The 15625-nt window shown below is 43.4% G+C and overlaps 2 protein-coding genes across 11 annotated transcripts in view; one reads left to right on the forward strand and one right to left on the reverse strand.

The window, feature by feature from the left end:
- The window catches only part of PXK (PX domain containing serine/threonine kinase like), an 80881-nt gene extending 74832 nt beyond the window's left edge, over positions 1 to 6049 (forward strand). For 3 of the 10 annotated variants that reach the window (XM_032323616.1, XM_032323626.1, XM_032323684.1), the window contains one exon: positions 4754 to 6049. In XM_032323616.1, the coding sequence (XP_032179507.1) occupies positions 4754 to 4971 (218 nt within the window). In that variant the 3' untranslated portion in view covers positions 4972 to 6049. Of the gene's footprint in view, positions 1 to 933; positions 972 to 3460; positions 3486 to 4744 lie in introns of all 10 variants that reach the window. The other 7 variants (XM_032323694.1, XM_032323704.1, XM_032323636.1 and 4 more) reach the window with 5 other exon arrangements.
- A 468-nt stretch (positions 6050 to 6517) lies between these two features.
- Positions 6518 to 12239, reverse strand: PDHB (pyruvate dehydrogenase E1 subunit beta). Its single transcript, XM_032323761.1, has 10 exons — positions 12119 to 12239; positions 11986 to 12039; positions 10194 to 10301; positions 10040 to 10102; positions 9904 to 9939; positions 9478 to 9763; positions 8768 to 8878; positions 8164 to 8255; positions 7365 to 7506; positions 6518 to 7066 (listed from the first exon to the last, which is right to left on the reverse strand). Exons 1-10 carry the CDS (start codon positions 12158 to 12160, stop codon positions 6921 to 6923), a joined length of 1080 nt encoding a protein of 359 aa, XP_032179652.1. The 5' UTR covers positions 12161 to 12239; the 3' UTR covers positions 6518 to 6920.
- Positions 12240 to 15625: the final 3386 nt, after the last annotated feature.

Here is a 15625-nt window from a genome sequence, read left to right on the forward strand (position 1 = left end):
CTTCACATTGACCCTGGAATCTAGTCAGTTAAAAGGAAGACAAGAGCCATGTTTGCCTGGCTTGTTTTCTCTTTAATAGTTTTATAGCCACAAGTAAGCAAATGTCACTCCCTGCCCAAATTCAGCCTGTAGAAGGTGGCCTTGGGGGAGGTGTGACTTGCCCCTGCCCAGGAACTCCGCCTTCGACCTTCCCTGTGCTCGTGCTCTTCCCAGCTTTAAAAAGGCAGGTCTCCATTTTAGATTATGGAAGATTTGAGGAAAAGTGATGAGTTCTAGTTTTTCTCCCTTGATAAGCTGTCCTTATTTAGCAGTAGAACTAATTGCACTTCCTGTACTCACTCCACTTTGGTGGGGGGCGGGGATTAAAACCTTCACAGGTCTTCTGAAGTGAGTGTTGTGCTTATAAACAAATAAAAATCCCATCTAGGGGCACCTGGGTGGCTCAGTGGGTTAAGCCTCTGCCTTCGGCTCGGGTCATGATCTCAGGGTCCTGGGATCGAGCCCCACGTCGGGCTGTCTGCTTGGCGGGGAGTCTGCTTCCCCCTTTCTCTCTGCCTACTTGTGATCTCTCTCTGTCAAATAAATAAATAAAATCTTTTAAAAAAATCCCATCTAAATGGCTCCAGGGGCAGGGACACAGAAAAAAAGTATGAAGAGGAAAGCGATTCTCTGGCAACTCTGTTAGCACGTTGACTCGCTGATTACTGTCTGAGCCTATTTTCCGTGTTCTAAAATAGTCACCGTCTTGTTTACAAACCAGTGCATTTTGCGGTGAAGTGGGTCTTAGCTTGGCAGTGAGAAGAATCAGCATGTGGTGCAGACTAATATTTTGCTGTCTCTTACTATTTGCTTAACAGACACTGAAATCTGAATAATGATGTGTGTCCCCCCTCTCTCTCTCTCTCTCTCTTTCTCTTTCTTTGCTGTTTTCAGTAGAGCATGCACCATTTTGAACGTGAATTTTCGGTAAAGTAAGCTATACTGATTTCTCTAATTTTAAAGATGCTCTGTTTCTGGATGTGAAATGGGGCCCAATGTGTGGAGATCGCAGAAGTGATGAACAAATGGGAAAGCAGATTTGGGACGATTTCCTTATCTGAACATCTAAACGAAATACAGCATCTTTAAAAAGCACCCAAATGACTTCATCTACATTCATTTCATTTTCACCATGACCTTCAAAATCTTCATTTCCACTCTGATTGTAGTTTTAAAACACAGCTCAAAACCTGCAAATCAACTGCATGGCATTTTGTTATATTTTCATTTTGGAAAGCGGGATCCCACAGTGTTGGTGCAGCAAAAATATTGGTTCCCTGTTACTCTGATGCAGGGAAAGAGTGTTAGCCGGCTGAGTTCTTGATTTTAGGAAGACAGTTCACCGGCTTTTATAACGGACAGTAGGGAAAAACAGTTCTCTAGAATATCCCTACTAATTCTTGCGTTGGGACATGAGTGCAGCCTTCTCATCTACCTGAGGAAAAATACAAAGGCAGTTGCCAAGAGCTGGGAGCGCGGTCTGCTTCCAGGGGTCACTGCTATCTGCTCCCTCTCGAGGGTGGCTAGCAGGTCTGGTGTTGGTCTGGTGGCCCTGTGGTCTCCCTGCTTCTATTCGCAGACCACAAAGACAGACCTGCAGAGACTTGTAGATGGCCCACTGCTAAAACTGGCCCCAAAGAAAGGGCAGTCCCCAGACATTCTTTCCCCAAGGCTGGTGAGGGTCTTTCTGGCAAGGCTTTCCACCCTAGATCTAACTGAGGCTCTGGATTGCCAGGTTGTCAGTTTGGTGAATGAGATTCTGGGGAGGATAGAGTAGCTGGCTTTGGGATTTTTGACTAGGAGTAGGTAGGATGGAAGAGAACTGTTTCGGAGCATCCCTCATCCTGGGTTTGGAAGCCAGTATTTTTCAAAGCTGGGTGAATTCAGTTAGCAACCAACCTTCCCCCCCTTTAAATTTTTAATTTAAATTCTAATTAACAACCAATGTAACACAGAATCTGTCTGGTCTTGTCTGTGGCCTGGGGGTAAGGGCTGTTGGGACCTGTTGGTGGGGAGGAGTCGGTGGCCGTCAGGTCTGCCTCAGGCCACATAGCCAGTTCTGAATTTGACCCCTATCAGTATTGCCAACTGTTAGAACTTGTGGTAGCTTAAGCCCCGACAAACTTTAAAGGAAGCTTGTGGACTATAGAGAAGGTAAAAAGAAAAGGCCAAAAAATCTTGGTGTTGGGCTTGCAGTCAGTGGCTGAGTCCCTGGGTCTGTTCTTGCTTCTTCTACTCCTGGTCTTCTGACCGTGGGACTTCCTCCCCACTTTCAGAGTGTTCTGAGCTGGCAAGAGGAGGTCTGGCCTTGCCCTGGTTGTACACCTGAATATCAGCCCTCATTGTCTCAGGCCCAGTAAGGAAAGTGGGCCTCGTGGGACAATTAGGCCCTTTGGGTCTGGTCCGGCCTCCTGGGGACAGATGCCAGGGTTACTTTGTTCCTTACCCTTGGATGAACAGCCTCTCTTTTGGCACAGACCTCCAACGTCTCATTTGCTTTATAAGCACAGGTTACTCTTTGACACTTGGGACCGTCTATTTATTTATGCTACCTACTTATTCAAGGAGATTCATTTAAAGCCATAACAATCTCAAACTTTATGTGGAAAAATACAGATCCAGGTACTAAATATCACCCCCAACTCCCATACTCTGAGATAGTCAATTTGCACTTTTAATTTTGAGTGGCTGGTAATGCAGCCAAAGTTGAGGTTGGGCTCCTCATGAGGGCCAAGCAGATTTATTCTGTGCCAAGAGGCAACCTAGATCCAGGTCCAGCAGCTGAGACCCACTCTAGCTAGCCTCCCAGAGTCCCAGGCTGGAGGGGTAGCAGGTCTCTGGATGGCTCTTCTGTGCCTTTAGCACAAAACCAGTGCTATTGCAGCCCAGAGCCTGTCTTCCCTCTTGGAACCTGCAGTGCCTCTTCTCTCCGAAAATTCTGGAGCCCCTTCTGATACACGGCAGGCGCTGAATGTCAAACCCAGATGCTGGCCAGTGGGCGGCACTGCGGGGCTTCTGCACCTGCTGGCTCCTTGGGGCACTGTTGGTGCTGCTGTTGAGTCCCAAGAGCCTTCAGAGACACCCCCTTCCTCCTGGGATTTCACTGGCCACTCTCCAAAACCCTCTTCTAGCATGCTTATTCTCCCTGCTCTTCTCACCTCAGCAAACATTGTGGGTTTAAAGTCATTTTTATCTTTGTAACCCTGTAACACACAGCTGCGAACATTTTTCCCCAAGTCATCCTGGCAGAGGACATACTAGGACTTCATTCATTGGTTGTTCCTATGTAGTACCAGTGAGAATTACATTTTGTTCATTTGTCTGTATTTAGTGTTTATTCATATTGCTGTATTTTCACCGTTTGAGAATTCTAAGATTGCAGAGCATGAATGTATGTGTCTGTGTGATTCTTTAATTGCAGCTGGCTTAGGTTTGAGTAAGAGATGAAGGTAAGTGGTCTTCCATGAAATACAAGACTTTGAACTGTTATGTGTCACGCTCGGTGAAAAGGATGCTCTTAGCTAAGTACTTGGTGATCCTGAACCACTTATCCATAGAAACTCAGGTGGTGAAGGGTGTGTTTACTTGTTACCAGCACAGCTGGGCAGCAGGTTAGAGGGGAGGGACACCTAACAGGATGTGTTGCTGTGTAGACCTAGGAGGGGCTGAGACTAAGGCCAGAAACAGGGGAGTCACCGAGAGCTGCAGGATTCCCAGGTGACAGGACACGTAACTCTGTCGCACCAGCAAGTTCTTTGAAGCAGGTCTTTGGATGTATTCAGCTTTTATTTTGTCCTAGGAGAGTAACTCATTCATCGATTCCAAACTGTAACTGCCACGTGTTGGCATGCCTGGAAGCTAAGGGAAGCTTTAGATATGTGTCCAGTTCCCTTCTCTTTGTCCACTTGGGCGGAGTCGCTCCTGATGCTCAGCGAAGGTGTAGGGTTATTGCAGCTCCGTTCTGTTTCGGGGTGAAGCCCCGTGGAAGGAAGGTCCCGAGGAAGACTCCTCCTTGAGAAGACTGTTGCCAGGGAGAGAGCCTTCTGCCCCCTGCTTTGCGCTGCTAACAGTTACTAGCATTTTATATTTCTTTAATGCAGCCTAATAGAAAATGATTATTCAAGACACACGCCCCTGGGGAACCCTCAAACCCAGCAGGCACTGTTCTTTGCCTAGCATCCTGAGTGGCTTGTCATTTTCTGTTAAATCACATCCTTCAAATATTGTGTGTGTTGGGGCAGCTAAAGAAATGTTCGTCCTTTGTCAGTGATTGATACTCAGGTAGCCCAACTCTGTGCATACAAATGTCTGTCTTGACTTACTGGCTCAGTAGGTGCCCTGGACCTGCCTGAAGCAGCCGATGGAACTTTTCTTTGGGGACCACTGCTAAAATTTGAAAATGGAGTTAGAGCCTCACCTATGCAGGGAGAATGTCACTATGTAGAGTTTCATATCATCTGTGATATTCAGTCTTAGATGACTTATTACCTGGGGGAAATGGCAACCTTTAATTAATTCCCCTTTGATGCTTCTAGTTTTCTTGTTCAGCATTTAAAAAAAAAACACATAGAACTGGGTATCTTGGTCCCTCTGTGGGAAAACATTGGCAGGCTCGTCGAAGTCCCTTCTACCTAGGACTGAGCAGTAGCATGTGTGCCGGGGGGGGGTTGGGAGAGATGATACTGACTGTCCCCTTTCTCTGCCCCCCACCCAGGGATGTCTGCATTACCTCCACCTCCTCCACCTCCGCCTCCGCCTCCACCACCAGCAGCTCCCTTGCTTCCTGCAAGCACAGAGGCGCCTACACAGCTCCTGCCCCAGGCTGTGAATGGTGTGAGCCGCGGGGCCTTACTCAGCTCCATCCAGAATTTCCAAAAGGGAACTTTGAGGAAAGCCGAAACCTGTGATCATAGTGCTCCTAAGATCGGCTAAAGCTTCGTGTTTACATTTGGAGGGAAAAGTTCTTTGTTTTTTCCTCCCACCTCCAGCCCCTAAAGTACTCTATCCGGATGAATGAGCCAGGACAGCCACTTGCTGTCTTGCAGATGCTTGTACAAGAAGCTTCTCAAGAGGGGAATATTCAAATAGAATAAAGACAGGCTGGCATTTCTGCCTTAAGAAATATTTATTTTGCTCCTTTATTGCCATTTTAAAGGAGTCTGGTTCATCCTCTAATGGGCATCTTTCGGGGGCAGCAGCATTTTGGAGTCAGCCTTTTCACTCACTGAAGGAAAGGGACACAAAAGCAATGACCGCGTCCAGTCACAGCAGTGAATGACCTTTGTGTTGCAATCCCTCCTCTCCCATCAGACAGCTCCCAGAAACGTTCCTCTCATTTCTCTATAAAGCATTTTCTGGTTATTTCTTAGACAACTCCCATTTTTGCTACCTTATTTCATCTTAGACATTATTAACTCTGTAGTCTGAAGCCTAGTTATGTCGTGGAGTGAGAGAAGCAACTGAGTTCTTCCTTTTCCATTCGGATAGACAGGCAAGTCAAGTCCGGAACCCTCTCTAGGTTCTAACAGGAATACCATTGTGGTTATAGAACTCAGGGCTGTGAAAGCAACCACTCGACTCATAGTTCCTTTTAGTTAGAGTATATTGGACAGGCAGAAAATGTTAAGATCAGGAAAAGGGCTTTCCGGATTAGAGGATCTCCTTAATCCTCAGCAATAAAGTCAAGTTTGTGGTTTGTGGGGGGGGGGGGGGTTATTATTACAACACAAGTAAATTTGGCATCCACAGAAATCAGTTCTGATTTTTGAAAGATTTATCCAAATACATCATCTTTCTAATGTTACTCATTTATTAGATCCTTTATCCTATGATTTGTTTAAACCCTTAAATAAATTGCACTTTAAAGGATTATCAGTAATCCATTTAAAAATTCAAATACACACATCAGTGTTGGTTACTATGCAGAGAGAATGTCATTGTGTATAGTTTCATTTAATCTGTGATAAATGTTCAGCTGTATTTTTTATTAAAATAAACCATGTCAAGAAAATGTGTCTGTAGCTTGGCTAGGCATTTGAAGTGGGGATTTTTTGTGGGAACTTTTATAAAAAAATAGATCCATACAGTATTTCTGGTTTCCTTCTTACCTACCTGATGTCTCCTTCTTTTTGTCATATTTTCCCTCTTAATTACTAAAAGCTAACAATCCTGTCTTGCTATTTAAATTAGGCACCCTTTGTATGCTTCTATAACTAATTGTGTTTTCTGTCTCAACTTCTAAAGAGGACAGCATATAGTAGAATGTCCTTTTTGGCAATGGGAAAAATACTTGACATGAATTTTGGTTTATTTGGAGGGGAACCCTATTACAATTGGGCATTTGAAGAGTCTGTGGACAAGTTCCTGTTACAAATGTGATGGCAGTTTAGGTGATTAGTGTTGCTTATTTCTTAACAGAAATTCTTAGCAGAATTTTAAGACCCACCCCATGTTTATTACTTCAAGAATATAAAATTACAATTAGTCATATTAGGAATTCTTTTATTCCTTATCAAAACAATTTAACAGTAAATGTAGATGATAGCTTTTACCTTTACATACAGGTTGTCCTTTTTGGATACATCTTTCTGCAAAACTCTGCCACATTCATACCTTGTCCTTATGAGAGGTTAAAATTTTACATTAGCCTTATTCAAAGAATGTGGTGATTGTAACAGACCAGACAAAAACCCCATGGAGTCTAGGGCAGGAGAGGAGTTTTTTCCACATACAAGCACATTTAAATTCTTCCAAGTACAAAAACATACGTGTTGTTGCTTTAGAGATAACTTTATGAATCATAAGGTCTTACAGTACAATCCAGGTGAAGTAGACAGCAAGTATTTTAAGTAAATCCCAACGACTTGAAATTCAAGTCCAAACTAAATATTTAATGTTTTCTTTATTGCAAATATGATGTCTTTAACCTGAGGTATAGAGTTGTCTTCTAGAATCTTTGCATAAGGCATGGGGACGTCAGCACCAGTGACACGAACTGCAGGAGCATCCAGGAAATTGAATGCAGGGCCTAGGAGAGAAGGAGGCTCACTGAGAGGCAAGAAAAGCCACTGAGCACCACCACCTTCCCATAGGAGGTATGGCTCTCCAAAAGAGAGAAAATCTAAAGGAATACTCATTACCAGGACTGTTTCTGGCTTTTTAAAAAACATTTACCCCTCCCCCACCAAAAACACCCATCGACCCAAATGAAAAATGCCAAGGTGTCAAGTTAAGACTGTTGTCCTAGCTTCTAATCTCTGTCCAGTATCAAGGTACACACTATTTATTACAGTCTGAGTATTCTAGAACCAGTTTCTCTGAAATACCTTCCATGATCCTGGCACAAACTTCAGCTCCTACTCCAAACTGTGGCCAGCCTCCTTCCACAGTTACAAGATGATTGGTCTTCATGACACTGGCTTCTATTGTTTCAATGTCCATTGGTCTGATGGTTCGCATATTTATCACCTAAACAGACAACATAGATATGATTTGTAGAGCCACTGCACCACAAATGTAGTCTCATCCCCATAATACCACTCCCTCTCTTATTTCCTGTTAATCTCTGGGTCTAGGAAGATCGAATCTGCCTATCCAAGAACAAAATGTAAAATGGGAAATTGTAATTAAAATGAAAATCTTTATCTCTACCACAAGTGGTTAAGAATTCACTTATCCTCCTTTGCTAACTTACTTCTTGTCAAAACAACTAATAACTACCAACTGACTGCTCACTGTGCACCAGGTGCTACACTATGTGTGATTCCCACAACCACCCCGAGGGGAGAGTAAGTGTATTCTCCTCAGTTTACAGCTGATGTGGCTGAGATTAAGAGTACAGATCTTGCCCAAGTGTAACCAGCAAGTGGCAGGTCCTGACGTGAAGGAGTTAGACCCTGATTTCTAAGCCTGCCCCTCTCCTGAACTCCAGCTCCAAGGCTGGATCCCAACTTGAGAAAGCAGGTACTACTGTAACAGATCTAGAACCTACACAGTAAAAAGCTAGGTATTTGCAAAGCAAGATTTTACACTCAGTTAACCTGTTAAAGAATTCAAACTCCTATTTCTGGGTCTTAATTTTAAAAGGAAACTTTCTGATTTTTCCAGAAGTGAATGTCCACATACCTCACATTCAATTCCCTCTTTGGATAGCACTGTTGCAGCTTCTAAGCAGTGGCCCACAGGTCTTGAATGGGCAACTACGGTTATGTGTGTCCCTGAAACAAAGTGGTCACAGATCAGAGGCCAGGTTGAAACCAAAAATGCTGTACTGCCCCACAGCCACTGTGGCTCTTGCTCATTTGTAAAATCTTCAACTCAACTCCATTCCAGGGAGATGAGATGAAATACAAATCTACTGGACTGAGAATTAGGAAGCATAAATGTATAAGCAAAACATGACACATTTTCTTGATCTCATCCTATAATTTCCTAATCAAAGTAAAAGGCAAGTAACTTCAAGAATGAATTTGACAAGGTGCGCCTGGCAGGCTCAGTCAGTTAAGCGTCCAACTGTTGATTTAAGCTTAAGTCATGATCTTAGGGTAATGAGATTAAGCCCTAGTCAAGCTCTGGGCTGGGCATAGAGCCTGCTTAAGATTCTCCCCCTATCTCTCGCCCGCCACTGCCAACTTTCCCCCACCTCTAAAAAAACAAAAAAAGAATTTGACCAACATAAATACAGGGGCTAGATTACAAATAATATTTAAGATGTACTAAGTGCTCTTACCTTGCCTTTCTATTTTGGCTTTTCCAATGGGAATCAGAAAATCTTTTGACTGAGCTTCTGAGGGTAATTCAAAAGGAACTCCATACATCAGTTCATTCTCTAGCACCACCACTGAAAAATACAAATATTTAACAGAAGTAACTACATGACCAAATGTATATACAACACTATGACTCATTTTGCAAAAAGTTTCACTGTGACAGTAGGAAGCCTCACAACTATTGTCTAGTAGCCTTGAGAGGATGGCTTAGGTACCGGCATTTATATTCTGGTCAATCCTAATTTTATCTATTGTAGTTAAATCAGCATTGTAGGTACCTAGCAGGCCCCTTTACAGTCAGAAAAGCAAAAACAAAACGGTCTTTACCGTATCTCTAAATCATTAATTGACATTTTTTTTAAAAGATTTTATCTATTTATTTGACAGAGAGAGATCACAAGTAGGCAGAGAGGCAGGCAGAGAGAGAGAGGAGGAAGGCGGCTCCCTGCTGAGCAGAAAGCCCGATGCGGGACTCGATCCCAGGACCCTGAGATCATGACCCGAGCCAAAGGCAGCGGCTTAACCCACTGAGCCACCCAGGCGCCCCATTAACTGACATTTTATATGATGTATCTAAGCCTAACTAGAAGCTTTAACGGCTTCCTTCCAGGCAAAGATTGCGACTTAGTTCTTTAAGGTTCAAAAGAGACCCAAGGGTCATTCTACTGACCTGGATTATTATCCCGAATGGCTGATTTAATAAGTCCTTTTGCATCCTCTGAATTCCAGGGGCTGACCACCTTTAGGCCTGGGCAGTGCCCATACCAGGCAGCAAAGCACTGTGAGTGCTGGGCAGCCACTCCTGCTGAGGCGCCATTGGGCCCCCTGAAGACTATGGGCACAGGCTGAAGGCCCCCCGACATGTAGTAGGTCTTGGCAGCTGAGTTTATAACCTGGTCAATGGCTTGCATAGAGAAATTGAAGGTCATAAATTCACAAATGGGCCTCAACCCAGCCTGTCAAAAAAGAAACAAAGATCTTTGAAAAACTAAAAAGTGATAAAAAGTGGCAACCACTCCAAAATTCAAACAATAGTTTTAAAAGTTCATGTTAAAAGAAGTATCTTTGGATGAGATTCATAAAGAGGATTACATACCATAGCTGCACCCACGGCAATTCCAGCAAAGCCCATCTATAAGTAAAATATAAACACAAGTGAAAATGCATAAAAATCAGAACAGCGTACACTTTAACATGCCCCTGAAAGGTCCGCTTCCTGATGGAAGACTTACTTCAGATATGGGAGTGTCTATGATCCTCTTATCTCCATACTTCTTCCACAGGCCTCGACTAACCTAAAATTACACGATGATCTCATTACTTTTAAGTGTATATGGGGGCCAAAAGCCACCTCAATGTATATTGCTTTATTGTATTTTGGGTTACCTTATATGCCCCATCATACTGGGCAACTTCTTCCCCAAGCAGAAATACCTTCTCATCTCTTTCCAGCTCCTCATCCATACCTTGGTTTATAGCATCACGAACTGTCACCTGTCACAGGTATGGGGAAAACAATCAACAAGGATTACTGCAGAATTATCTCAGATACTATTGAGGTTCTTTCCTTTTATAATTACCTACCTACAGCACATAATATAAAAACTATCGCTAGAACAGGCTTCTCTTTAAAAGTTCGAAGAATTAGAAAAGTAACGTTTTTATCATACAGCCTCACTGGATTTGTTAGTGGGTTTACTGAACTTTGTTTTTTTTTTTTTTTTTAAGATTTTATTTATTTATTTATTTATTTATTTATTTATTTGACAGACAGAGATCACAAGTAGGCAGAGAGGTGGTGGGGGGGCCGGCTTCCTGCTGAGCAGAGAGCCTGATGTGGGGCTCAATCCCAGGACCCTGGGGATCATGACCTGAGCCAAAGGCAGAGGCTTTAACCCACTGAGCCACCCAGGCACCCCCTGAACACTTTTTTCTTGATGTGCATCTAAACTTAACAAAAATCTCTTTACTGGCCAGACCAGCTCATAAGTAGTTTCCTAAGTAGAAATTATACTGGGTTGTTTATTTCCACACTTGGTATAGCGTGGGACGGAGAACTGTTAAGGAGGCCCATATAAAACTATGTTTTGAGCACTCACTAGGTACCAGGCACTTCCAAACACTACCTTCAGAATCTACAAGTTATTTTACTAAACAGACTGGTAGAATCCTCTAATTAAAAAAAAAGGGGGGGGATGGTGGGAAATTCCTCAAAGAGTTGAACACAGAATTACTATATGATCCAACAATTCCAATTCTAGATGGATGCTCAAAAGAAATAAAAGCAGGGACTCAGATACTTGCACACCAATGTTCTCAGCAGCATTATTCACAAATCCAAAAGGTGAAAACACCCAAATGTCCATCAACAGATGAATGGATGAACAAGATGTGGTATATGCATAAGATAGAATATTAGCCTTAAAAAAAGAAATGAAGGGCGCCTGTGTGGTTCAGTGGGTTAAGCCTCTGCCTTCGGCTGGGGTCATGATCTCAGGGTCCTGGGATGGAGCCCGGAATGGGGCTCTTTGCTCAGCGGGGAGCCTGCCTCCCTGCCTACTTGTGATCTGTCAAATAAATAAATAAAATCTTTTAAAAAAATGAAATTCTGACACATGCTGTAACATACGTGAACCTTGAAAACAACCATGCAAAGTGAAATAAAGCAGACCTAAAAGAACAATGTAGGATTCCACTTACAGGACGTACCTAGAATAGATAAATTCACAGGCACAGAAAGTGCAAAAGAGGTTACCAGGAGCTGGGGGATATGGGAAGTTCCTGTTTAAGGGGTAGAGTTTCTGATTGTGATGGTGACAAAGTTCTGAAGACGGTCTCACAACGCAGTAACTGGACTTAGTGCCGCTCAATATACACTTCAAAATGGGAACATTGGATTTATGTATTTTAGTACAGTAAAGATTTAAAAGGAGGGTGAGGGAAGAAGCGTCAAAGTCAGACCGCCCCACAGATTCCCAATGAGCCTGGCGGGGGTGATATGCTGGTGTGTCCGGTGCTGGGTCCCAACAGAAGCACGACGAATCCCAGGCTGGACGTCGGAATCCGTAGACTCCAGGGCCCGCTGCTGTCCCTCTCCCCATGGCGCAGGCGCGTCCCCGGCCTCCGCCCCGAGATGGACGGCCCCCTCACTGCCCCGGCGGGCGTCCAGGCCACTTACCTGCAGCGCCGCCGGCGCCGTCCGGTGGAAGCGCCTCCTCAGCAGCCCGGAGACCTGGCGGGGAGAGAGAAGACGCTGAGAGGGGACGCAAGGTGGGCAGGAATCGCGCGCAGGCACGCGTGCCGCTGTGTACCTGTTCAAGGGGTCTCCGCATCAGGCCAGACACTGCCGCCATCTTGACTGTGTCCTCTAGCCGTCGCCGAATGACAACACAGCAGGACCGCAGTCTAGTCAGGCCCCGCCTCCCCCGCCAGCTCGAGCCAATGGCAGGGCGCGGCGCCTGCGTGCTCTGCCCATCCCCTCAGGGGTGAGGGGCCGAGGGGCGGGGCTGAGGTGGCGCGTTGGGTGGTTCCACAGCTGTTTCTGGGGTGGACTCCAGCTAACTTCCTCGGGAGCGGGAGGTTGCTGCAGTGCGGGCTGCGTGTCGGGGACGCTTTCATAAGTGGTGGTGCTTGAAGCACGGAGACGGAAAGTCAGACTCTAAGGAACATAACTTGAGGCTGTTAGGTCAGCCTTTTGAGGGCACTGAAACCCTCAGGGCACCAAGTGTCGCTTGCGCACTCTCTAGTGACAGGGAACTTAACCACCTTAGGAGCGAGTCCGGTCTTCCTGGGACTGCGCTCAGTCTGTTCCCTGGAATGCGAACCAGAGCTTTCACTGATGCATTAAGCGCCTACTGTGTGCCAAGCATTGTGGTAAGTGCTTTACAGCCCCTTTAATTCTCACAGGAACCCTCTCAGGTGATTGCTGTTACCTCCAGTTGTCCTCAAGTCACTTTGGGTTGTCAGTCCTCAGAAAGTCTCAGAAAGTCCTTCATCCAAAATTTTCAACCTTCTATGGGCTTGACCAAATTATTTATTGATTGATTTATGGCTTAGGCATTTCAAATGAGATTTATTAAGAGGGATTTTTCACTCACCCTCCCTTTTCAGACGTAATTTAAACACAGTGAAATGCACATTCCTACCACCTCAGAAAGTTCCCTCCATGTTTCCTCCCAGTCATTCCCCGCACATCACCGCACAGGGAACCACAGATCTAATTTCCATCATTGTAACTTAATTTGCCTGTTCTCGAACTTGAAATAAAGGCAATTATAAGACGCGTACTCTTGTGTCTGGCTCAGCAAAGTGTTTTTGAGATTCATCCATGTTGAGTGTATCAGTAGTTTACTAATTTTTTTTTTTTTTAAATAATCTTTACACTCAGCATGGCGTTGGAACTCATGAACCCCCTGAGATCGAGAACTGCAAGCTCTTCTGACTGAGCGGGCCACTTGCCCCTCCTCCATTTGTTTCTGATTTAACGTATCTAAGAAATGATTCCTAAATTCAGCATCGTGAAGCGTTTTTCCTATATTTTCTTCTAGGAGTTTTATAGTATTAGCTCTTATGTTTAGGTCTTTGACCCCTTTTGAGTTAATTTTTGTATTCTATATAAAGTCGGGCCCAATTTCATTCTTTTGCATGTAGATATCCAGTTTTCCCAATACCATTTGTTGAAAACACTGTCCTTTCCATGTTGACTGTCATGGTACCCTTGTTGAAAATGATTTGACCATATACGGGAGAGTTTTCTTTTGACCTTTCTAGTTTATTTTTTGGTTTCCATGCCTATATTTATGTCAGTACCACACAGGTTGTTTTTTTTTTTTTTAAAGATTTTATATATTTATTTGACAGAGAGAGAGAAGGAGGAGCAGCAAAGGGAAAAGAATAAGCAGATTCCCTGCTAAGTGGGGAGCCCGATGCAGGGCTCAATCCCAGGACCCTGAGATCATAACTGGAGCCAAAACCAAGGGTTAGACGCCCCACTGACTGACCCACCCAGGCGCCCGAGTACCACACTGTTTTGATTACTATAGCTTGGTAGTAAGTTTTGAAATCAGAAGTTGAGTCCTCCAGCTTTGTTATTCTTTTTCAAGATTATTTTGTCTAGTTGAGGTTCCTTGAGATTCCATGTGAACTTTAGGATGGGTTTTACTATTTCTGTAAACACTGTCATTAGGATTTTGATAGAGATTGCACTAGATCTGTAGATTGCTTTGGATGGTGTTGACATCTTAACAATATAAAGCCTTCCAGTCTATGAACACAGGATATCTTTTATGTATTTGTGTTGTCTTTAGTTTCCTTTAACAGTGTCTTATAGTTTTCAGTGTTTAAGTCTTTAGCCTCCTTGGTTAAGTTAATTCCTAATTATTATGTTCTTTTGGATGCTACTATGAGTGGAATGCTTTTCTTTTCTTTTTTTTTTTTTTTAAAGATTTTATTTATTTATTTGACAGAGAGAGATCACAAGTAGGCAGAGAGGCAGGCAGAGAGAGAGGAAGGGAAGCAGGCTCCCTGCTGAGCAGAGAGCCCGATGCGGGACTTGATCCCAGGACCCTGAAATCATGACCTGAGCCGAAGGCAACGGCTTAACATACTGAGCCACCCAGGTGCCCCTGGAATGCTTTTCTTAATCTCCTTTTCATCTTATCCATTGTCAGTGTATAGAAATGCACCTGATTTTTGAGTGCTGATTTCATATCCTTGCTGAATTTGTTTATTCTAACAGGTGTGTGTGTGTGTGTGTGTGTGTGTGTGTGTGTGTGTGTAATCTCTGGGATCAGGCTCCCCACTGAGCAGGGAGCCCAATGTGGGACTCGATCCCAGGACCCTGAGATCATGACCTGAGCCGAAGGCAGAGGCTTAACCCACTGAGCCACCCAGGTGCCCCTTTGGGATTTTCTATGTATAAGTTCATGCCATCTGTAAAAAGAAATAATTTTGTGTCTTCCTTTCCAGTTTGGATTTTATTTTATTTTTCTTGCCTAATTGCTCTGACTAGAGCTTCCAATACTATATTGAGTAGAAGTATCAAAAGCAGGCATCTTTGTCTGCTTCCTGATCTTAGAGGAAAAATTTTCAGCTTTTCACCATTGAGCTAGCTGATGTTAACTATAGGTTTTTTATATATGGGCTTTATTATGTTGAGGTGGTTTCTTTCTATTTCTAGCCCAAAAAATGTTTTTAACATGAAAGGGTGTTGAATTTTGCATATACTTTTTCTGTATCCAGGAAGTTTTCCCCCCTTCATTCTGTTTATGTGATCTATTTCATTGATTGATTTTTGCATAATAAGATTATTTTCTTACCGTTGTCTTCAGAGCACTGTTTATGGATTCCATATACAAGTCTTTTGTCAGATATGTGATAGGCAAACATGTTCTTCAGTTTATGGGTTGTCTTTTCATCCTGTAAAGATACTTCACAGGCAAGAGTTTTTAATTTTGATGAAGTCCAATTTTTCAACTTTTTTCTTTTATGGATCATGCTTTTATTGGTGTCATATATGAGAAATTTTTATCTAACACCAGCATAACAAAGATTTTTCTTCTTTTTTATAAAAGTACTATGGTTTTATGTTTTCCATTTAGATCTATGATCTATTTTAATTTTTGTATTATATTTAGGTTTAGGTTGACATCTTTGTCTTTTTTCCTCAAGTATGTCCACTATTCCAATACCATTTGTTGAGAGAATTACTTTTTCGATTGAATTGTTTTTGCATATTTGTCAAAAATCATTTAGCCAAACTTGTGTAGATGTATTTCTAGAGTCTATCCTGTGCCATTGTTCTGTAGCTCTGTCCCTCC

The sequence above is a fragment of the Mustela erminea genome, chromosome 1 (genome assembly GCF_009829155.1).
Source record: "Mustela erminea isolate mMusErm1 chromosome 1, mMusErm1.Pri, whole genome shotgun sequence".
Taxonomy (NCBI): Eukaryota; Metazoa; Chordata; class Mammalia; order Carnivora; family Mustelidae; genus Mustela; species Mustela erminea.

Coding starts and splice junctions, on each gene's coding strand:
- PDHB (XM_032323761.1), bottom strand. CDS start 12,160: ATGGCGGCAGTGTCTGGCCTGATGCGGAGACCCCTTGAACAG. Junction 10,302..11,985: donor CGGCGCCGGCGGCGCTGCAG/GTAAGTGGCCTG, acceptor TACCTGTGACAG/GTGACAGTTCGTGATGCTAT. Junction 7,067..7,364: donor TTGTGCCAGGATCATGGAAG/GTATTTCAGAGA, acceptor CTTCTCTCCTAG/GCCCTGCATTCAATTTCCTG.